This window comes from Engystomops pustulosus, chromosome 4 (assembly GCF_040894005.1).
Source record: "Engystomops pustulosus chromosome 4, aEngPut4.maternal, whole genome shotgun sequence".
In the NCBI taxonomy this organism is placed as follows: Eukaryota; Metazoa; Chordata; class Amphibia; order Anura; family Leptodactylidae; genus Engystomops; species Engystomops pustulosus.
The window spans coordinates 7,094,554-7,119,587 of record NC_092414.1 but is presented as its reverse complement, the minus strand read 5'-3'; the positions used below and the strand labels follow the sequence as shown (position 1 = coordinate 7,119,587).

General features: G+C 38.7%; 1 protein-coding gene across 1 annotated transcript; it reads right to left on the bottom strand.

Annotated features, from left to right (window-relative positions):
* Positions 1 to 425: 425 nt before the first annotated feature.
* Positions 426 to 24,369, bottom strand: LOC140125964 (sodium- and chloride-dependent betaine transporter-like). Its single transcript, XM_072144960.1, has 15 exons — positions 24,269 to 24,369; positions 11,848 to 12,021; positions 11,497 to 11,631; positions 9,148 to 9,288; positions 7,783 to 7,864; positions 7,579 to 7,711; positions 7,240 to 7,374; positions 3,426 to 3,529; positions 3,141 to 3,265; positions 2,482 to 2,594; positions 2,224 to 2,361; positions 1,402 to 1,504; positions 1,038 to 1,138; positions 753 to 923; positions 426 to 662 (listed from the first exon to the last, which is right to left on the bottom strand). Exons 1-15 carry the CDS (start codon positions 24,324 to 24,326, stop codon positions 531 to 533), a joined length of 1,845 nt encoding a protein of 614 aa, XP_072001061.1. The 5' UTR covers positions 24,327 to 24,369; the 3' UTR covers positions 426 to 530.
* Between the last annotated feature and the right edge of the window lie 665 nt (positions 24,370 to 25,034).

The following is a 25,034-nucleotide window of genomic DNA, read 5'->3' as shown; positions in this document are numbered from 1 at the left end:
AATGGCACAATTTTTGGGTTGTGCGTAATGTACTGAAAAATGATACGTGAATAAAAAAAGATGTTAATTTGCAGTTTTTGTGTTTGTATTTTACATTTTTATACAATTTTATACTGTGAGGTGATATATTTACATTTTGCACATATGAAAATGTCACGTAAATAAGGTTTACCATGCACCTTCCTCACGTCACCATGAATTTCTGTGTCTGAATGGCTGATGGATGTGAGGGGTGGGTGTAGGCCCCCCAACCGATCAACTATTGATGACCGATCTGGTAGACAACCCCCGTCCTATAGGTGCATTTCGTAGAGTTTCCTTTTTTTATGACTTTTCTTTACAGAAAATAATCTCTTTAAAGACTTATTAATCTTTCAGTTTTGTAAAAATCCATTATTTATATTAACCCCCCCCCCCCCCCAGCGTGAAGGGTGAAGCATTTCGTAGATCCTGCCCACGGCTCTCCAGGATCAGACACTAAGGCCCCAGGATAACATCGCACAGGATAAGTAACTCCAAGCCCCATTGCATTATGGGTGGGGGATCTGTGTGAGCGTCTCCGACGGGATAGGGGTCTCTCTCATACACAAGGTATCGGGCACAGGGACACTGGCCTTGGGCTGTGGTAGGTCTTTTGCTGGTATGACAACTAGACATAGTCTCTGCATGAAAGAAAATATAAGAAGTTATTTTCTATCTAATTATCTCATATTCATCCGAGACCATAAAATGGATAAAATGTAGCTCTGTACCTCAAACAAGGATCCTTTCGTCCTCAGGACTATATAGATGCAATACAGAGGAATGCAGATCATGGAGGAGATGGCTATTAGCCATCCGATGGCGTATCCCCATGGTGGGTACACGTAGTTGTTATTATACCTCAAGGGGACGTATCGTATTAACGCAAAGAGGAATGTTGCCTACAGAGAAAGGAAACCAATCAGGAAACAGGACAGTGGCTCCTCATGGGCGGGGCTTTTAAAGATCCAATCCCTACAGAACATTATAGAAGCCTAAACACTGTTTCCTCTTACCAGGCATACAGCCGGGGTCACAGCCACCCAGCATATCTTCATCACGGGCCAAGGGCGGTATCCAATCATATCCTGGATGTTGTCATAGAAGCGATCTGCCCCTGTGTGGGATTAAGAAGAGTACTGTAAAATAAGTACAAAACACAAAAAGGATATAAAAAAGATGTCCCTCATCAATGAGCCCCAAATAACAACTCTGGAACCCTAATATCATCTGAGAATAGTAAAGAGTCCTATAGCAAAACTTAAAAATCTATATATAGTGGTGGCTCCAGGAATATGTTAGGACTCTATCAAGAAGCAGAAGGTCTCCACCTCTCACCACAAGAATTATGGAAAGTACCTGGATAGTATCGATACTCACCATATACCCAACCTATACAGATACACTCAAAAATTCCAAAAAAAAGGAGGGAGATACCACTGGATGCAAAGTAGTCGAAGAGTTGGAATATATACATCCCTCCCTGCAAGACAGAAGGGTAACACATTGGGGGGTGTAGGTAACTTGTGATTGTCTACGTTCCAATATCTTGTAGGAGACATCAGATTATAACCAAGATGCCCTCATTCCTGGCTGTCATAACTCTGGCAAGGTCATTTGATGGTCCAAAATGGTGACAAGAGACAATGGAAAGTTCCGTAGAACACAGTTGAGGAAACCTGGGAATAAAGGTTTTCCATAGACTAAGGGCAGCATGTGAGGAAAGCAGGATAGATGAAGAGTATCAAAAATTAACAAGGAAAGTGTGGAGAATTCAAAAACCGAGGTGAAGCATGAGAAAAAACATTAGAAGAAACCTGGGGATACACACATTCCAGAGAATATGTGCAGCATGAGAGGAAACCTGGAAAGATGGAGGGTTCCAGTGAACTGGGAACCTTGAACTTTGTACTACAAAAGTAAAGAGAAGTCAGAATTTCGGTGCTACATGAAACGGAACCTGGAAAGATTGAGAATACAGTAGGTGCCGCATAGGTAGAAACCTCGGAATATTGATGTTCTAGAGAATACAGACATTCCACAGGAAAGGTATAGGTGCAGCATGAGATCAAACATGGAAAAATTGAGAGTTCCACAGAAAACATTAGAAGAAACCTGGGAATTTAGTTGTTCAAGTGAGTAGGTGCAGCATGAGAGAAGATCTGAAAAGTGCTTGAAGACCGTCTATAAGGTCATTATCACCTGGGTAACCATAAGTAGCCCGAGCAGGAAGCACACAACGGAGACAATTAGGATGAGTATCTCCCGCCTGTACCCCCGGCGCAGGACCGAGGGGTACATATCAATGATGGACAGGCAGAGGGCCTCAACATATATGAACTGCAAGGAGAGAAGAAGAACAATAATATCAGAGAAAATCCAGGCCCAAGGACTCTGATGTCTAACTATGTCTCCTCCCAACCACAGGAAGGCAGGCAAGATGATGGTGATGGTACCTACCTGACTGTCCAGACCAAGGAGAATCAACATGATGAAGAAGAGACATGACCAGAGCTGCGACACCGGCATCATCGTCACAGCCTTGGGATAGACGATAAAAGCCAAACCGGGTCCTGTGAAGAACCACATGGTTACCACAACACCAATCACCAACTGCTATCCAGAGTATAGAACTATAGAACACAGTATAGTAACTAGGGAACTGTGGAGGGGATGAACTTGGTGGTTACATGTTTCTCAGAAGAGGCAACTATCTCGACAGCTTCATAGCTGTCTACCAAGACACAAGAGGTTGACTTAGGCTTGCTGATGTCTGATGCTTTACTCACACTGGTGCCTACTCAATTTCCAACGTCCTCTATCACAGCCTATGCAAACAGTATAGACACTTCAACTGGCCTCCTCCCCCCTGGGTCTGACTACGACTACAGCTCATACTGAAGCTTTACTGCTCCAATGTAGTCCTTTGTAAGTAGGGAATGTTACCCATTCCCACACGTATCTGCTGATATCTGCTTGGAGATGACTACAGGGACATATGGACCAATGCCGGAACCTTCACACAGTGCAACATGAAGAGGCAGTCTCCTGTAACACTTGCTGTCACCAGGTTGGGAGATGTACATATTAGAGATCTAAAGCCACCAGATGCTACTTACCAGACTCTGCAACTTCAGATATTGGGACCCCCTGCTCCTGCGCCATGAACCCCAAAACTGAGAAAATGGCAAATCCTCCCAAGAAGCTGGTGAGGGTGTCCAACAGGCACAGAGCAATGCAATCCCTACAGAACCACAGACAGGGATAAACCGGATCAGTACAGAAGTGTTTTATGAAATAGATATATACGAAAATTAGGCTGTGCTATTTGTGTTACCACCACCGGCCCAAAGGCAATTTCATGTGCTGTCTCCTCAGAACATGATATATCACTGTACACATACCTATAGCAGTTGTACTGATAAGAGTTGTAGCTACCAATACCAATAGTGAACCCCATAGTGATAGCTAAGGAATAAAATATCTGTGTCCCAGCATCAATCCATACCTAAGGAGGAGAACAGGGAGTCAGCTAAGACTGTATACTATATACTGCCCCTATGTACAAGAATATAACTACCATAATACTGCCCCCTATATACAGGAATATAACTACTATAATACTGCCCACTATGTACAGGAATATAACTACTATAATACTGCCCCCTATGTACGGGGATATAACTGCTATAATACTGCCCCCTATGTACAGGAATATAACTACTATAATACTGCCCCCTATGTACAAGAATATAACTACTATAATACTGCCCCCTATGTACAGGAATATAACTACTATAATACTGCCCCCTATGTACAGGAATATAACTACTATAATACTGCCCCCTATGTACAGGAATATAACTACTATAATACTGCCCCCTATGTACAGGAATATAACTACTATAATACTGCCCCCTATGTACAAGAATATAACTACTATAATACTGCCCCCTATGTACAGGGATATAACTACTATAATACTGCCCCCTATGTACAGGAATATAACTACTATAATACTGCCCCCTATGTAGAGGAATATAACTACTATAATACTGCCTCCTATGTACAGGAATATAACTACTATAATACTGCCCCTATGTACAGGGATATAACTACTATAATACTGCCCCTATGTACAGGAATATAACTACTATAATACTGCCCCCTATGTACAAGAATATAACTACTATAATACTGCCCTCTATGTACAGGGATATAACTACTATAATACTGCCCCCTATATACAGGAATATAACTACTATAATACTGCCCCCTATGTGCAGGAATATAACTACTATAATACTGCCCCCTATGTACAAGAATATAACTACTATAATACTGCCCCCTATGTACAAGAATATAACTACTATAATACTGCCCCCTATGTACAGGAATATAACTACTATAATACTGCCCCCTATGTACAGGAATATAACTACTATATTACTGCCCCCTATGTACAAGAATATAACTACTATAATACTCCCCCTATGTACAAGAATATAACTACTATAATACTGCCCCCTATGTACAAGAATATAACTACTATAATACTGCCCCCTATGTACAGGAATATAACTACTATAATACTGCCCCCTATGTACAGGAATATAACTACTATAATACTGCCCCCTATGTACAGGAATATAACTACTATAATACTGCCCCCTATGTACAAGAATATAACTACTATAATACTGCCCCCTATGTACAAGAATATAACTACTATAATACTGCCCCCTATGTACAAGAATATAACTACTATAATACTGCCCCCTATGTACAGGAATATAACTACTATAATACTGCCCCCTATGTACAAGAATATAACTACTATAATACTGCCCCCTATGTACAGGAATATAACTACTATAATACTGCCCCCTATGTACAAGAATATAACTACTATAATACTGAATACTGCCCCCTATGTACAGGAATATAGCTACCATAATACTGCCCCCTATGTACAAGAGTATAACTACTATAATACTGCCCCCTATGTACAGGAATATAACGACTATAATACTGCCCCCTATATACAAGAATATAACTACTATAATACTGCTCCCTATGTACAAGAATATAACTACTATAATACTGCCCCCTATGTACAAGAATATAACTACTATAATACTGCCCCCTATGTACAAGAATATAACTACTATAATACTGCCCCCTATGTACAAGAATATAACTACTATAATACTGCCCCCTATGTACAGGAATATAACTACTATAATACTGCCCCCTATGTACAAGAATATAACTACTATAATACTGCCCCCTATGTACAGGAATATAACTACTATAATACTGCCCCCTATGTACAGGAATATAACTACTATAATACTGCCCCCTATGTACAAGAATATAACTACTATAATACTGAATACTGCCCCCTATGTACAGGAATATAGCTACCATAATACTGCCCCCTATGTACAAGAGTATAACTACTATAATACTGCCCCCTATGTACAGGAATATAACGACTATAATACTGCCCCCTATATACAAGAATATAACTACTATAATACTGCTCCCTATGTACAAGAATATAACTACTATAATACTGCCCCCTATGTACAGGAATATAACTACTATAATACTGCCCCCTATGTACAGGAATATAACTACTATAATACTGCTCCCTATGTACAGGAATATAACTACTATAATACTGCCCCTATGTACAATAATATAGCTACTATAATACTGCCCCCTATGTACAGGGATATAACTACTATAATACTGCCCCCTATGTACAAGAATATAACTACTATAATGCTGCCCCCTATGTACAGGAATATAACTACTATAATACTGCCCCCTATGTACAAGAATATAACTACTATAATACTGCCCCCTATGTACAAGAATATAACTACTATAATACTGCCCCCTATGTACAAGAATATAACTACTATAATACTGCCCCCTATGTACAGGAATATAACTACTATAATACTGCCCCCTATGTACAAGAATATAACTACTATAATACTGCCCCCTATGTACAAGAATATAACTACTATAATACTGCCCCCTATGTACAGGAATATAACTACTATAATACTGCTCCCTATGTACAGGAATATAACTACTATAATACTGCCCCCTATGTACAGGGATATAACTACTATAATACTGCCCCCTATGTACAGGAATATAACTACTATAATACTGCCCCCTATGTACAAGAATATAACTACTATAATACTGCTCCCTATGTACAAGAATATAACTACTATAATACTGCCCAACTATGTACAAGAATATAACTACTATAATACTGCCCCCTATGTACAAGAATATAACTACTATAATACTGCTCCTTATGTACAAGAATAAAACTACTATAATACTGCCCCCTATGTACAGGAATATAACTACTATAATACTGCCCCCTATGTACAAGAATATAACTACTATAATACTGCCCACTATGTACCGGAATATAACTACTATAATACTGCCCCCTATGTACAAGAATATAACTACTATAATACTGCCCCCTATATACAGAAATATAACTACTATAATACTGCCCCCTATGTACAAGAATATAACTACTATAATACTGCCTCCTATGTACAGGAATATAACTGCTATAATACTGCCCCCTATGTAGAGGAATATAACTGCTATAATACTGCCTCCTATGTACAGGAATATAACTACTATAATACTGCCCCCTATGTAGAGGAATATAACTGCTATAATACTGCCCCCTATGTACAGGAATATAACTGCTATAATACTGCCCCCTATGTACAGGAATATAACTACTATAATACTGCCCCCTATGTACAGGAATATAACTACTATAATACTGCCCCCTATGTACAGGAATATAACTACTATAATACTGCTCCTATGTACAGGAATATAACTACTATAATACTGCCCCCTATGTACAAGAATATAACTACTATAATACTGCCCCCTATGTACAAGAATATAACTACTATAATACTGCCCCCTATGTACAGGAATATAACTACTATAATACTGCCCCCTATGTACAAGAATATAACTACTATAATACTGCCCCCTATGTACAAGAATATAGCTACTATAATACTGCCCCCTTTGTAGAGGAATATAACTGCTATAATACTGCCCCCTATGTAGAGGAATATAACTGCTATAATACTGCCCCCTATAACACTATAATACTGTATATACTATCAGTCAGGATTCATTGGTCACCTGGGGGTCCTTTAGCAGGGAAGTGTCTGGTTGCAGGTAGAAGATGATCCCGTTGTAGGCCCCGGGTAGTGTGGTCCCTCGCACCAGTAGGATGATGAGCATCACATAGGGAAAGGTAGAGGTGAAATATACAACCTGTGGACAACATTGAAGAGCTTGGCCTGTACAGAACGTTACCACATGGGGGCATAGAGAGGACGTCACCCCTCTGCTGTGATACTGACTAAATTGTAATGGATACAACAGTATATAATTTACAAAGTTGCAGGAAGGTGCAGCCTTAAATGAAATCATCTCAACCTTCCCTCTCCCTGTATATTTCTTATTTTTGGCTCTCACCTTCCCAGTGGACTTGACCCCCTTCCAGATACAGAAGTAGCAGATGATCCAGGCCAGGAGAAGACACAGGGCGAGCTCCCAGCGGACAGACCCCAGGTCATCAATGCCTCGCGTCAGGCCCAGAGTCCTTCTCCTGAAAAAAGTTTCTGATGCAGTACTCAGTCACACCAGCGGGGGGCGGTATAGAACAGATAATTTACTTACTCCCAAAATTCCATCTCTGGGCTGGTGAGGTTCGCCACGCCGCTCCAGTTCTCTTTCTTGCTTTGGAAAACTGTACAGTTCTCTGAGAAGAAGGACATAACAAAATTTTAATAAAAAACTGCAAATACTACATCATGTGACTGCAGCATTCTACTCCATCAGCTACAACTGCTAACCCCACCTAAAAGCCTTATTATCCAGGTTATAAAGTATTTTCTGATGGTTTGTAAATGATTCTTCAGATTGTTCTGTGACTTATCGCTGGGAGAGGGCAGGAAGAGCTACCTAACAGGGATGAAAAACTGTGAAAATGATTCTTCAGATTGTGCTGTGACTTATCGCTGGGAGAGGGCAGGAAGAGCTACCTAACAGGGATGAAAAACTGTGAAAATGATTCTTCAGATTGTGCTGTGACTTATCGCTGGGAGAGGGGAGGAAGAGCTACCTCACAGGGATGAAAAACTGTGAAAATGATTCTTCAGATTGTGCTGTGACTTATCGCTGGGAGAGGGGAGGAAGAGCTACCTCACAGGGATGAAAAACTGTGAAAATGATTCTTCAGATTGTGCTGTGACTTATCGCTGGGAGAGGGGAGGAAGAGCTACCTCACAGGGATGAAAAACTGTGAAAATGATTCTTCAGATTGTGCTGTGACTTATCGCTGGGAGAGGGGAGGAAGAGCTACCTCACAGGGATGCAAAACTGTGAAAATGATTCTTCAGATTGTGCTGTGACTTATCTCTGGGAGAGGGGAGGAAGAGCTACCTCACAGGGATGAAAAACTGTGAAAATGATTCTTCAGATTGTGCTGTGACTTATCGCTGGGAGAGGGGAGGAAGAGCTACCTAACAGGGATGAAAAACTGTGAAAATGATTCTTCAGATTGTGCTGTGACTTATCGCTGGGAGAGGGGAGGAAGAGCTACCTCACAGGGATGAAAAACTGTGAAAATGATTCTTCAGATTGTGCTGTGACTTATCGCTGGGAGGGGGGAGGAAGAGCTACCTCACAGGGATGAAAAACTGTGAAAATGATTCTTCAGATTGTGCTGTGACTTATCGCTGGGAGAGGGGAGGAAGAGCTACCTCACGGGGATGAAAAACTGTATGAAAACCTGCAAATACTACATCATGTGACTGCGGCATTCTACACCATCAGCTACAACTGCTAACTCCAATTAAAGGCCTTATTTTCCGGGTTATAGAGTGTTTTCTGATGGTTTGTAAATGATTCTTCAAATTGTGCTGTGACTTATCGCTGGGAGAGGGGAGGAAGAGCTACCTCACAGCGTAAAGGTACTACAAAGCCATATTCCTATATATATAACAATGAGGAAGGCGGTTGCTAGCTGCATGATGACGCTACCTGTGTTCCAGGTGTTGTTGCAGCTGGCCCAGGGCAGGTGCGAGGAGAACGAGTTGAAAAGGTAAAAAAATGACCAGGAGAGTATTACTATGTAGTAGATATTCACCAGGAATGACATCACCAGCGTGCCGTAACCGATCCCTGCCAGACAAGGGTGGAAACATGGAAGTTATACAAACATCTGTATCTGCAGAACAGGCAGTTATGTACAAGAAAGGTTTCTTGAGTTTGTACTTAAGTTGAATTTGTATGTAAGTCAGAACTGTATATTTTATAATTGTAGTTTTAGACAATTATTATTTGTCCCTGTGACAATTAGATTTTCAATATTTTTTGCTGTAATGGGACCAAGGATTATCAATAAAGCTTCATTACAGACACTTTACAGCTGATCATTGCAGCCAGAGAGGTCCCCAGAGGTCACAGTGGGCAGAGGGGTCCGTCTGTAACTAGGGGTCGTCTGTAAGTCGGGTATCCTTAAAGGAACCTACTACTGCTGGCATATTGAAATCATGGAGCACACCACCTTGTATGCTATATAATACTGGTGCCGCCACATACTTTGGTTAGGCAACTCACATATGTAAATTAGCCTTCCGGGGCTACCCCTATGTCATCTGTGGATGCCTCCCGATTGTTAATTATTCACGCCTCTGTCTTTCTACCCACGCCCCTTCTAGTACAGAGAAGTGTCCCCATGTAGCAGGATAGAAAAGAAGTGAGTAGGAGCTGCAGACAGGACAGAGAAGTGTCCCGTGTAGCAGTATAGAAGAGAAGTGAGTGGGAGCTGCAGACAGGACAGAGAAGTGTCCCGTGTAGCAGGATAGAAGAGAAGTGAGAGGGAGCTGCAGACAGTACAGAGAAGTGTCCCGTGTAGCAGGATAGAAGAGAAGTGAGTGGGAGCTTCAGACAGGACAGAGAAGTATCCCCTGTGTAGCAGGATAGAAGAGAAGCGGGTGGGAGCTGCAGAAAGGACAGAGAAGTGCCCCGTGTAGCAGGATAGAAGAGAAGTGAGTAGGAGCTGCAGACAGGACAGAGAAGTGTCCCCCGTGTAGCAGGATAGAAGTGAAGTGAGTAGGAGCTGTAGACAGGACAGAGAAGTGTCCCGTGTAGCAGGAGAGAAGAGAAGTGAATGGGAGCTGCAGACAATACAGAAAAGTGTCCCCCGTGTAGCAGGATAAAAGAGAAGTGAGTGGGAGCTGCAGACAATACAGAAAAGTGTCCCCCGTGTAGCAGGATAAAAGAGAAGTGAGTAGGAGCTGTAGACAGGACAGAGAAGTGTCCCGTGTAGCAGGAGAGAAGAGAAGTGAATGGGAGCTGCAGACAGGACAGAGAAGTGTCCCGTGTAGCAGGAGAGAAGAGAAGTGAATGGGAGCTGCAGACAGGACAGAGAAGTGTCCCGTGTAGTAGGATAAAAGAGAAGTGAGTGGGAGCTGCAGACAGGACAGATAATTGTCCCCGTGTAGCAGGATAGAAGAGAAGTGAGTGGGAGCTGCAGACAGGACAGATAATTGTCCCCGTGTAGCAGGATAGAAGAGAAGTGAGTAGGAGCTGCAGACAGGACAGAGAAGTCTCCTGTGTAGCAGGATAGAAGAGAAGTGAGGGGGAGCTGCAGACAGGACAGAGAAGTCTCCTGTGTAGCAGGATAGAAGAGAAGTTTGTAGGGCAGACTGTAAAGAGAAGTGTCGCCATGTAGCAGGATAGAAGAGAAGTGAGGGGGAGCTGCAGACAGGACAGAGAAGTGCCCCTTGTAGCAGGATGACCACACTGGTGTCTGAGGGGGATACTGGCCAGAATTACAGGGGTGCAGCAGGAGACCAGCACTGGGGGATCCCCTCCAGGAGAAGCCACTGCCGAGGAGATCAATGGGTGCAGGGTGTCACACACCTGGATGCTGCTGTGGGGGTCATTCTCATGCTGGGGTGCAGTGGAAAGCAGAGAGGAGCTTGTAGGAGGATCACATGTAAGTGCCAGGATCTAACATTGCGCCTAAACTGCACCTAATGTAACGTGATTAATAAGAGGCAGAAACTCATCATCACAGATGGTTGTAACTGGTGATAATTCTGGCGCCTCCACTAGACAGCGATACGTCTGCCCATTGCAGGGCGTTTCTCCTGTGATGCTTTCACATCAGCCTCCATTATATTTATCTTTCCTCCCGCCCGGGTCTTCTCCGGTGTAACACGTCTGACTACTTTGTCTTCCAAGCTCGAGTCTTCGCGGATGTAGAAGAAGCAGCAGATTTACATGAAGTTCTTTGCTGTTGTTTGAGCACATGAGGCTCCAGTCACATCTAAAGCTGCATCTACGAGACCCTTCCTTACATGTCATACGTTATACACTTACCTGTAAATAAGGGGCAGATTTTAACCCATGCAGTGACAGGTCCCTGAGTCGTGTACTGACCCAGCGCGATCTCCAGGAAGAAGATGGGCACCCCGCATGTCACCAGGAATATGAGGTAGGGGATGAGAAACGCTCCTTTAAGAGGGGGAAGACAAATCACACACATTCCCTTTAATTATACTGATACAAGGAGAGCAGATCTGCTATATTAAAGTATATTACGCTTTACACTCTATTCACTTCCAAAGCTGCATCCAAAATCTGGTTACTTTCCTGCAGTAATCTGACAGTCTGCAGAACTGTGAGTGCAGCTTTGGGTGTGAGTGGAGCAGCGCATTGTCCTTCTCTCACCTCCCCCATTCTTGTAACATAAATAGGGGAACCTCCAGATGTTGCCCAGACCGATGATCCCCCCCACCACGGAGAGGATGAACTCCACCTTGCTGCCCCATTGCCCCCGTGCCTGGAGCTGCTGGACCTCAGGGCAAGAGTCAGCGCCGGCCACCGGGTCATTGTCTGCAGGACCTGAGGACAATACAATTGTACGAGGCTGCAATTTACATCTGCATAATATATATATATATACACCTGTGTATCCCGCAGCCGCACCCAATACATGTCCCCAACTAGTCCTGTCCCAACCATATAGCAACAGATGCCACGCCCCGGACAAGCAATATGGCCGAACAGCTTATGTGTATGTGTAATATGTAGTATTAGAGTATAATACCAGTATGTGATGTATGTGTGCACTATTATGTGTGTACTGTATGATACCAGTATGTGATGTATGTGTGCACTATATAATACCAGTATGTGATGTATGTGTGCACTATTATGTGTGTACTGTATGATACCAGTATGTGATGTATGTGTAATATGTAGTATTAGAGTATAATACCAGTATGTGATGTATGTGTGCACTATTATGTGTGTACTGTATAATACCGGTATGTGATGTATGTGTGCACTATTATGTGTGTACTGTATAAAACCAGTATGTGATGTATGTGTGCACTATTATGTGTGTACTGTATAATACCAGTATGTGATGCATGTGTGCACTATTATGTGTGTACTGTATGATACCAGTATGTGATGTATGTGTGCACTATTATGTGTGTACTGTATAATACCAGTATGTGATGTATGTGTGCACTATTATGTGTGTACTGTATAATACCAGTATGTGATGCATGTGTGCACTATTATGTGTGTACTGTATAATTCCAGTATGTGATGTATGTGTGCACTATTATGTGTGTACTGTATAATACCAGTATGTGATGTATGTGTGCACTATTATGTGTGTACTGTATAATACCAGTATGTGATGTATGTGTGCACTATTATGTGTGTACTGTATAATACCAGTATGTGATGTATGTGTAATATGTAGTATTAGAGTATAATACCAGTATGTGATGTATGTGTGCACTATTATGTGTGCACTGTATAATATCGGTATGTGATGTATGTGTGCACTATTATGTGTGTACTGTATAATACCAGTATGTGATGTATGTGTGCACTATTATGTGTGTACTGTATAATACCAGTATGTGATGTATGTGTGCACTATTATGTGTGTACTGTATAATACCAGTATGTGATGTATGTGTGCACTTTTATGTGTGTACTGTATGATACCAGTATGTGATGTATGTGTGCACTATTATGTGTGTACTGTATAATACCAGTATGTGATGTATGTGTGCACTATTATGTGTGTACTGTATAATACCAGTATGTGATGTATGTGTGTACTGTATAATACCAGTATGTGATGTATGTGTGCACTATTATGTGTGTACTGTATAATACCAGTATGTGATGTATGTGTGCACTATTATGTGTGTACTGTATGATACCAGTATGTGATGTATGTGTGCACTATTATGTGTGTACTGTATGATACCAGTATGTGATGTATGTGTGTACTGTATAATACCAGTATGTGATGTATGTGTGCACTATTATGTGTGTACTGTATAATACCAGTATGTGATGTATGTGTGCACTATTATGTGTGTACTGTATAATTCCAGTATGTGATGTATGTGTGCACTATTATGTGTGTACTGTATAATACCAGTATGTGATGTATGTGTGCACTATTATGTGTGCACTGTATAATACCGGTATGTGATGTATGTGTGCACTATTATGTGTGTACTGTATAATACCAGTATGTGATGTATGTGTGCACTATTATGTGTGTACTGTATAATACCAGTATGTGATGTATGTGTGCACTATTATGTGTGTACTGTATAATACCAGTATGTGATGTATGTGTGCACTTTTATGTGTGTACTGTATGATACCAGTATGTGATGTATGTGTGCACTATTATGTGTGTACTGTATAATACCAGTATGTGATGTATGTGTGCACTATTATGTGTGTACTGTATAATACCAGTATGTGATGTATGTGTGTACTGTATAATACCAGTATGTGATGTATGTGTGCACTATTATGTGTGTACTATATAATACCAGTATGTGATGTATGTGTGCACTATTATGTGTGTACTGTATAATACCAGTATGTGATGTATGTGTGCACTATTATGTGTGTACTGTATAATACCAGTATGTGATGTATGTGTGCACTATTATGTGTGTACTGTATAATACCAGTATGTGATGTATGTGTGCATTATTATGTGTGTACTGTATAATACCAGTATGTGATGTATGTGTGCACTATTATGTGTGTACTGTATGATACCAGTATGTGATGTATGTGTGCACTATTATGTGTGTACTGTATGATACCAGTATGTGATGTATGTGTGTACTGTATAATACCAGTATGTGATGTATGTGTGCACTATTATGTGTGTACTGTATAATACCAGTATGTGATGTATGTGTGCACTATTATGTGTGTACTGTATAATACCAGTATGTGATGTATGTGTGCACTATTATGTGTGCACTGTATAATACCAGTATGTGATGTATGTGTCCACTATTATGTGTGTACTGTATAATACCAGTATGTGATGTATGTGTGCACTATTATGTGTGTACTGTATAATACCAGTATGTGATGTATGTGTGCACTATTATGTGTGCATTGTATAATACCAGTATGTGATGTATGTGTGCACTATTATGTGTGTACTGTATAATACCAGTATGTGATGTATGTGTGCACTATTATGTGTGCACTGTATAATACCAGTATGTGATGTATGTGTGCACTATTATGTGTATACTGTATAATACCAGTATGTGATGTATGTGTGCACTATTATGTGTGTACTGTATAATACTAGTATGTGATGTATGTGTGCACTATTATGTGTGTACTGTATAATACCAGTATGTGATGTATGTGTGCACTATTATGTGTATACTGTATAATACCAGTATGTGATGTATGTGTGTACTGTATAATACCAGTATGTGATGTATGTGTGCACTATTATGTGTGTACTGTATAATACTAGTATGTGATGTATGTGTGCACTATTATGTGTGTACTGTATAATACCAGTATGTGATGTATGTGAGCACTATTATGTGTGTACTGTATAATACCAGTATGTGATGTATGTGTGCACTATTATGTGTGTACTGTATAATACCGGTATGTGATGTATGTGTGCACTATTATGTGTATACTGTATAATACCAGTATGTGATGTATGTGTGTACTGTATAATACCAGTATGTGATGCATGTATGTGTGCACTATTATGTGTGTACTGTATAATACCAGTATGTGATGTATGTGTGCACTATTATGTGTGTACTGTATAATACCAGTATGTGATGTATCTGTGCACTATTATGTGTGTACTGTATAATACCAGTATGTGATGTATGTGTGCACTATTATGTGTGTACTGTATAATACCAGTATGTGATGTATGTGTGCAATATTATGTGTGCACTGTATAATACCAGTATGTGATGTATGTGTCCACTATTATGTGTGTACTGTATAATACCAGTATGTGATGTATGTGTCCACTATTATGTGTGTACTGTATAATACCAGTATGTGATGTATGTGTGCACTATTATGTGTGTACTGTATAATACTAGTATGTGATGTATGTGTGCACTATTATGTGTGCATTGTATAATACCAGTATGTGATGTATGTGTGCACTATTATGTGTGTACTGTATAATACCAGTATGTGATGTATGTGTGCACTATTATGTGTGCACTGTATAATACCAGTATGTGATGTATGTGTGCACTATTATGTGTATACTGTATAATACCAGTATGTGATGTATGTGTGCACTATTATGTGTGTACTGTATAATACTAGTATGTGATGTATGTGTGCACTATTATGTGTGTACTGTATAATACCAGTATGTGATGTATGTGTGCACTATTATGTGTATACTGTATAATACCAGTATGTGATGTATGTGTGTACTGTATAATACCAGTATGTGATGTATGTGTGCACTATTATGTGTGTACTGTATAATACTAGTATGTGATGTATGTGTGCACTATTATGTGTGTACTGTATAATACCAGTATGTGATGTATGTGTGCACTATTATGTGTGTACTGTATAATACCAGTATGTGATGTATGTGTGCACTATTACGTGTGTACTGTATAATACCGGTATGTGATGTATGTGTGCACTATTATGTGTATACTGTATAATACCAGTATGTGATGTATGTGTGTACTGTATAATACCAGTATGTGATGCATGTATGTGTGCACTATTATGTGTGTACTGTATAATACCAGTATGTGATGTATGTGTGCACTATTATGTGTGTACTGTATAATACCAGTATGTGATGTATCTGTGCACTATTATGTGTGTACTGTATAATACCAGTATGTGATGTATGTGTGCACTATTATGTGTGTACTGTATAATACCAGTATGTGATGTATGTGTGCACTATTATGTGTGCACTGTATAATACCAGTATGTGATGTATGTGTCCACTATTATGTGTGTACTGTATAATACCAGTATGTGATGTATGTGTCCACTATTATGTGTGTACTGTATAATACCAGTATGTGATGTATGTGTGCACTATTATGTGTGTACTGTATAATACTAGTATGTGATGTATGTGTGCACTATTATGTGTGCATTGTATAATACCAGTATGTGATGTATGTGTGCACTATTATGTGTGTACTGTATAATACCAGTATGTGATGTATGTGTGCACTATTATGTGTGCACTGTATAATACCAGTATGTGATGTATGTGTGCACTATTATGTGTATACTGTATAATACCAGTATGTGATGTATGTGTGCACTATTATGTGTGTACTGTATAATACCAGTATGTGATGTATGTGTGCACTATTATGTGTGTACTGTATAATACCAGTATGTGATGTATGTGTGCACTATTATGTGTATACTGTATAATACCAGTATGTGATGTATGTGTGTACTGTATAATACCAGTATGTGATGTATGTGTGCACTATTATGTGTGTACTGTATAATACTAGTATGTGATGTATGTGTGCACTATTATGTGTGTACTGTATAATACCAGTATGTGATGTATGTGTGCACTATTATGTGTGTACTGTATAATACCAGTATGTGATGTATGTGTGCACTATTATGTGTGTACTGTATAATACCGGTATGTGATGTATGTGTGCACTATTATGTGTGTACTGTATAATACCAGTATGTGATGTATGTGTGTACTGTATAATACCAGTATGTGATGCATGTATGTGTGCACTATTATGTGTGTACTGTATAATACCAGTATGTGATGTATGTGTGCACTATTATGTGTGTACTGTATAATACCAGTATGTGATGTATCTGTGCACTATTATGTGTGTACTGTATAATACCAGTATGTGATGTATGTGTGCACTATTATGTGTGTACTGTATAATACCAGTATGTGATGTATCTGTGCACTATTATGTGTGTACTGTATAATACCAGTATGTGATGTATGTGTGCACTATTATGTGTGTACTGTATAATACCAGTATGTGATGTATGTGTGCACTATTATGTGTGTACTGTATAATACCAGTATGTGATGTATGTGTGCACCATTATGTGTGTACTGTATAATACCAGTATGTGATGTATGTGTGCACTATTATGTGTGTACTGTATAATACCAGTATGTGATGTATGTGTGCACTATTATGTGTGCACTGTATAATACCAGTATGTGATGTATGTGTCCACTATTATGTGTGTACTGTATAATACCAGTATGTGATGTATGTGTGCACTATTATGTGTGTACTGTATAATACCAGTATGTGATGTATGTGTGCACTATTATGTGTGTACTGTATAATACCAGTATGTGATGTATCTGTGCACTATTATGTGTGTACTGTATAATACCAGTATGTGATGTATGTGTGCACTATTATGTGTGTACTGTATAATACCAGTATGTGATGTATGTGTGCACTATTATGTGTGTACTGTATAATACCAGTATGTGATGTATGTGTGCACTATTATGTGTGCACTGTATAATACCAGTATGTGATGTATGTGTCCACTATTATGTGTGTACTGTATAATACCAGTATGTGATGTATGTGTGCACTATTATGTGTGTACTGTATAATACCAGTATGTGATGTATGTGTGCACTATTATGTGTGCATTGTATAATACCAGTATGTGATGTATGTGTGCACTATTATGTGTGTACTGTATAATACCAGTATGTGATGTATGTGTGCACTTTTATGTGTGTACTGTATGATACCAGTATGTGATGTATATGTGCACTATTATGTGTGTACTGTATAATACCAGTATGTGATGTATGTGTGCACTATTATGTGTGTACTGTATAATACCAGTATGTGATGTATGTGTGCACTATTATGTGTGTACTGTATAATACCAGTATGTGATGTATGTGTGCATTATTATGTGTGTACTGTATAATACCAGTATGTGATGTATGTGTGCACTATTATGTGTGTACTGTATGATACCAGTATGTGATGTATGTGTGCACTATTATGTGTGTACTGTATGATACCAGTATGTGATGTATGTGTGTACTGTATAATACCAGTATGTGATGTATGTGTGCACTATTATGTGTGTACTGTATAATACCAGTATGTGATGTATGTGTGCACTATTATGTGTGTACTGTATAATACCAGTATGTGATGTATGTGTGCACTATTATGTGTGCACTGTATAATACCAGTATGTGATGTATGTGTCCACTATTATGTGTGTACTGTATAATACCAGTATGTGATGTATGTGTGCACTATTATGTGTGTACTGTATAATACCAGTATGTGATGTATGTGTGCACTATTATGTGTGCATTGTATAATACCAGTATGTGATGTATGTGTGCACTATTATGTGTGTACTGTATAATACCAGTATGTGATGTATGTGTGCACTATTATGTGTGCACTGTATAATACCAGTATGTGATGTATGTGTGCACTATTATGTGTATACTGTATAATACCAGTATGTGATGTATGTGTGCACTATTATGTGTGTACTGTATAATACTAGTATGTGATGTATGTGTGCACTATTATGTGTGTACTGTATAATACCAGTATGTGATGTATGTGTGCACTATTATGTGTATACTGTATAATACCAGTATGTGATGTATGTGTGTACTGTATAATACCAGTATGTGATGTATGTGTGCACTATTATGTGTGTACTGTATAATACTAGTATGTGATGTATGTGTGCACTATTATGTGTGTACTGTATAATACCAGTATGTGATGTATGTGAGCACTATTATGTGTGTACTGTATAATACCAGTATGTGATGTATGTGTGCACTATTATGTGTGTACTGTATAATACCGGTATGTGATGTATGTGTGCACTATTATGTGTATACTGTATAATACCAGTATGTGATGTATGTGTGTACTGTATAATACCAGTATGTGATGCATGTATGTGTGCACTATTATGTGTGTACTGTATAATACCATTATGTGATGTATGTGTGCACTATTATGTGTGTACTGTATAATACCAGTATGTGATGTATCTGTGCACTATTATGTGTGTACTGTATAATACCAGTATGTGATGTATGTGTGCACTATTATGTGTGTACTGTATAATACCAGTATGTGATGTATGTGTGCACTATTATGTGTGCACTGTATAATACCAGTATGTGATGTATGTGTCCACTATTATGTGTGTACTGTATAATACCAGTATGTGATGTATGTGTCCACTATTATGTGTGTACTGTATAATACCAGTATGTGATGTATGTGTGCACTATTATGTGTGTACTGTATAATACTAGTATGTGATGTATGTGTGCACTATTATGTGTGCATTGTATAATACCAGTATGTGATGTATGTGTGCACTATTATGTGTGTACTGTATAATACCAGTATGTGATGTATGTGTGCACTATTATGTGTGCACTGTATAATACCAGTATGTGATGTATGTGTGCACTATTATGTGTATACTGTATAATACCAGTATGTGATGTATGTGTGCACTATTATGTGTGTACTGTATAATACTAGTATGTGATGTATGTGTGCACTATTATGTGTGTACTGTATAATACCAGTATGTGATGTATGTGTGCACTATTATGTGTATACTGTATAATACCAGTATGTGATGTATGTGTGTACTGTATAATACCAGTATGTGATGTATGTGTGCACTATTATGTGTGTACTGTATAATACTAGTATGTGATGTATGTGTGCACTATTATGTGTGTACTGTATAATACCAGTATGTGATGTATGTGTGCACTATTATGTGTGTACTGTATAATACCAGTATGTGATGTATGTGTGCACTATTATGTGTGTACTGTATAATACCGGTATGTGATGTATGTGTGCACTATTATGTGTGTACTGTATAATACCAGTATGTGATGTATGTGTGTACTGTATAATACCAGTATGTGATGCATGTATGTGTGCACTATTATGTGTGTACTGTATAATACCAGTATGTGATGTATGTGTGCACTATTATGTGTGTACTGTATAATACCAGTATGTGATGTATCTGTGCACTATTATGTGTGTACTGTATAATACCAGTATGTGATGTATGTGTGCACTATTATGTGTGTACTGTATAATACCAGTATGTGATGTATCTGTGCACTATTATGTGTGTACTGTATAATACCAGTATGTGATGTATGTGTGCACTATTATGTGTGCACTGTATAATACCAGTATGTGATGTATGTGTGCACTATTATGTGTGTACTGTATAATACCAGTATGTGATGTATGTGTGCACCATTATGTGTGTACTGTATAATACCAGTATGTGATGTATGTGTGTACTGTATAATACCAGTATGTGATGTATGTGTGCACTATTATGTGTGTACTGTATAATACCAGTATGTGATGTATGTGTGTACTGTATAATACCAGTATGTGATGTATGTGTGCACTATTATGTGTGTACTGTATAATACCAGTATGTGATGTATGTGTGCACTATTATGTGTGTACTGTATAATACCAGTATGTGATTTATGTGTGCACTATTATGTGTGTACTGTATAATACCAGTATGTGATGTATCTGTGCACTATTATGTGTGTACTGTATAATACCAGTATGTGATGTATGTGTGCACTATTATGTGTGCACTGTATAATACCAGTATGTGATGTATGTGTGCACTATTATGTGTGTACTGTATAATACCAGTATGTGATGTATGTGTGCACCATTATGTGTGTACTGTATAATACCAGTATGTGATGTATGTGTGTACTGTATAATACCAGTATGTGATGTATGTGTGCACTATTATGTGTGTACTGTATAATACCAGTATGTGATGTATGTGTGCACTATTATGTGTGTACTGTATAATACCAGTATGTGATGTTTGTGTGCACTATTATGTGTGTACTGTATAATACCAGTATGTGATGTATGTGTGCACTATTATGTGTGTACTGTATAATACCAGTATGTGATGTATCTGTGCACTATTTTGTGTGTACTGTATAATACCAGTATGTGATGTATGTGTGCACTATTATGTGTGTACTGTATAATACCAGTATGTGATGTATGTGTGCACTATTATGTGTGTACTGTATAATACCAGTATGTGATGTATGTGTGCACTATTATGTGTGTACTGTATAATACCGGTATGTGATGTATGTGTGCACTATTATGTGTATACTGTATAATACCAGTATGTGATGTATGAGTGTACTGTATAATACCAGTATGTGATGTATGTGTGCACTATTATGTGTGTACTGTATAATACCAGTATGTGATGTATGTGTGCACTATTATGTGTGTACTGTATAATACCAGTATGTGATGTATGTGTGCACTATTATGTGTGCACTGTATAATACCAGTATGTGATGTATGTGTGCACTATTATGTGTGTACTGTATAATACCAGTATGTGATGTATGTGTGCACTATTATGTGTGTACTGTATAATACCAGCATGTGATGTATGTGTGCACTATTATGTGTGTACTGTATAATACATGTATGTGATGTATGTGTGCACTATTATGTGTGTACTGTATAATTCCAGTATGTGATGTATGTGTGCACTATTATGTGTGTACTGTATAATTCCAGTATGTGATGTATGTGTGCACTATTATCTGTGTACTGTATAATACCGGTATGTGATGTATGTGTGCACTATTATGTGTGTACTGTATAATACCAGTATGTGATGTATGTGTGCACTATTATGTGTGTACTGTATAATACCAGTATGTGATGTATGTGTGCACTATTATGTGTGTACTATATAATACCAGTATGTGATGTATGTGTGTACTATTATGTGTGTACTGTATAATACCAGTATGTGATGTATGTGTGCACTATTATGTGTGTACTGTATAATACCAGTATGTGATGTATGTGTGTACTGTATAATACCAGTATGTGATGTATGTGTGCACTATTATGTGTGTACTGTATAATACCAGTATGTGATGTATGTGTGCACTATTATGTGTGTACTGTATAATACCAGTATGTGATGTATGTGTGCACTATTATGTGTGTACTGTATAATACCAGTATGTGATGTATCTGTGCACTATTATGTGTGTACTGTATAATACCAGTATGTGATGTATGTGTGCACTATTATGTGTGCTCTGTATAATACCAGTATGTGATGTATGTGTGCACTATTATGTGTGTACTGTATAATACCAGTATGTGATGTATGTGTGCACCATTATGTGTGTACTGTATAATACCAGTATGTGATGTATGTGTGTACTGTATAATACCAGTATGTGATGTATGTGTGCACTATTATGTGTGTACTGTATAATACCAGTATGTGATGTATGTGTGTACTGTATAATACCAGCATGTGATGTATGTGTGCACTATTATGTGTGTACTGTATAATACCAGTATGTGATGTATGTGTGCACTATTATGTGTGTACTGTATAATACCAGTATGTGATGTATGTGTGCACTATTATGTGTGTACTGTATAATACCAGTATGTGATGTATCTGTGCACTATTATGTGTGTACTGTATAATACCAGTATGTGATGTATGTGTGCACTATTATGTGTGCACTGTATAATACCAGTATGTGATGTATGTGTGCACTATTATGTGTGTACTGTATAATACCAGTATGTGATGTATGTGTGTACTGTATAATACCAGTATGTGATGTATGTGAGCACTATTATGTGTGTACTGTATAATACCAGTATGTGATGTATGTGAGCACTATTATGTGTGTACTGTATAATACCAGTATGTGATGTATGTGTGCACTATTATGTGTGCACTGTATAATACCAGTATGTGATGTATGTGTGCACTATTATGTGTGTACTGTATAATACCAGTATGTGATGTATGTGTGCACCATTATGTGTGTACTGTATAATACCAGTATGTGATGTATGTGTGTACTGTATAATACCAGTATGTGATGTATGTGTGCACTATTATGTGTGTACTGTATAATACCAGTATGTGATGTATGTGTGTACTGTATAATACCAGTATGTGATGTATGTGTGCACTATTATGTGTGTACTGTATAATACCAGTATGTGATGTATGTGTGCACTATTATGTGTGTACTGTATAATACCAGTATGTGATGTATGTGTGCACTATTATGTGTGTACTGTATAATACCAGTATGTGATGTATCTGTGCACTATTATGTGTGTACTGTATAATACCAGTATGTGATGTATGTGTGCACTATTATGTGTGCACTGTATAATACCAGTATGTGATGTATGTGTGCACTATTATGTGTGTACTGTATAATACCAGTATGTGATGTATGTGTGTACTGTATAATACCAGTATGTGATGTATGTGAGCACTATTATGTGTGTACTGTATAATACCAGTATGTGATGTATGTGTGCACTATTATGTGTGTACTGTATAATACCAGTATGTGATGTATGTGTGCACTATTATGTGTGCACTGTATAATACCAGTATGTGATGTATGTGTGCACTATTATGTGTGTACTGTATAATACCAGTATGTGATGTATGTGTGCACTATTATGTGTGTGCTGTATAATACCAGTATGTGATGTATGTGTGCACTATTATGTGTGTACTGTATAATACCAGTATGTGATGTATGTGTGCACTATTATGTGTGTACTGTATAATACCAGTATGTGATGTATGTGTGCAGGGTAACATTGGGGTATCACATGGCCTCACATACATAAGATGGTATATACTGTACATATATACTGCTCACCTGGATGGTGTCCCGGCACCTCTCCTCCGTATGTTTCTGCCATCTTGCTTGCATCCATGCTGTGGTGAGAACTGGTTAGGTGGCACTACTCCTCCCTTTGGCACAATGACAAGGAGGAGCGATGTGGAAGTCATTGCTGCAATAACCAAAAGTGCCCTGGGTTCTATAAATACACCTTATGGGTGATGTGATGCGTGCACTATATGGCTGCAACTATGTGTTCTGACCTTTCATGTGTCATAGACTCTGTCCTCTGACTATTATGTATATATACACATTAACATGCTTTATGCTGCTACTTTGGCTTGGTATAAGGGTGGCTCAGTGGTTAGCACTACAGCCTTAAAGCACGGTGGCTCAGTGGAAAGCTCTACAGCCTTGCAGCACAGTGGCTCAGTGGTTAGCTCTACAGCCTTGTAGCACCGGGGTCCTGGGTTCAAGTCCCATCCAGGTCAACATCTGTAAAGAGTTTGTATGTTCTCTTGGTGTTTGCGTGGGTTTCCTCCGGGTACTCTGGTTTCCTCCCACACTCCAAAACATACTGGTAGGTTGATTAGATTGTGAGCCCCATGGGATAGGGACCAGTTTGGAAAGCTCTGTGCAGCGCTGCGTAATCTGTAGGCGCTATATAAATAAAGAATTATTATTGTTACAGTGGGTTTTCAGACGCCTTTAAATGTTTCACGCATTGTCTCAATGCAGCCAATTGGTAAGATCAAAACAGATGCCCCTCGTCCTGACAGAAAAAAAGTGAAATGCCGATGTT

Bases quoted from the DNA above. Each gene is read 5' to 3' on its own strand.
- LOC140125964 (XM_072144960.1), bottom strand. From the start codon at position 24,326: ATGGATGCAAGCAAGATGGCAGAAACATACGGAGGAGAGGTGCCGGGA. The intron at 9,289-11,496 runs GTAAGTGTATAA...CTTGTCTGGCAG, and splicing joins AATCTGCCCCTTATTTACAG to GGATCGGTTACGGCACGCTG. The intron at 2,362-2,481 runs GTAGGTACCATC...CTCTCCTTGCAG, and splicing joins TCCTTGGTCTGGACAGTCAG to TTCATATATGTTGAGGCCCT.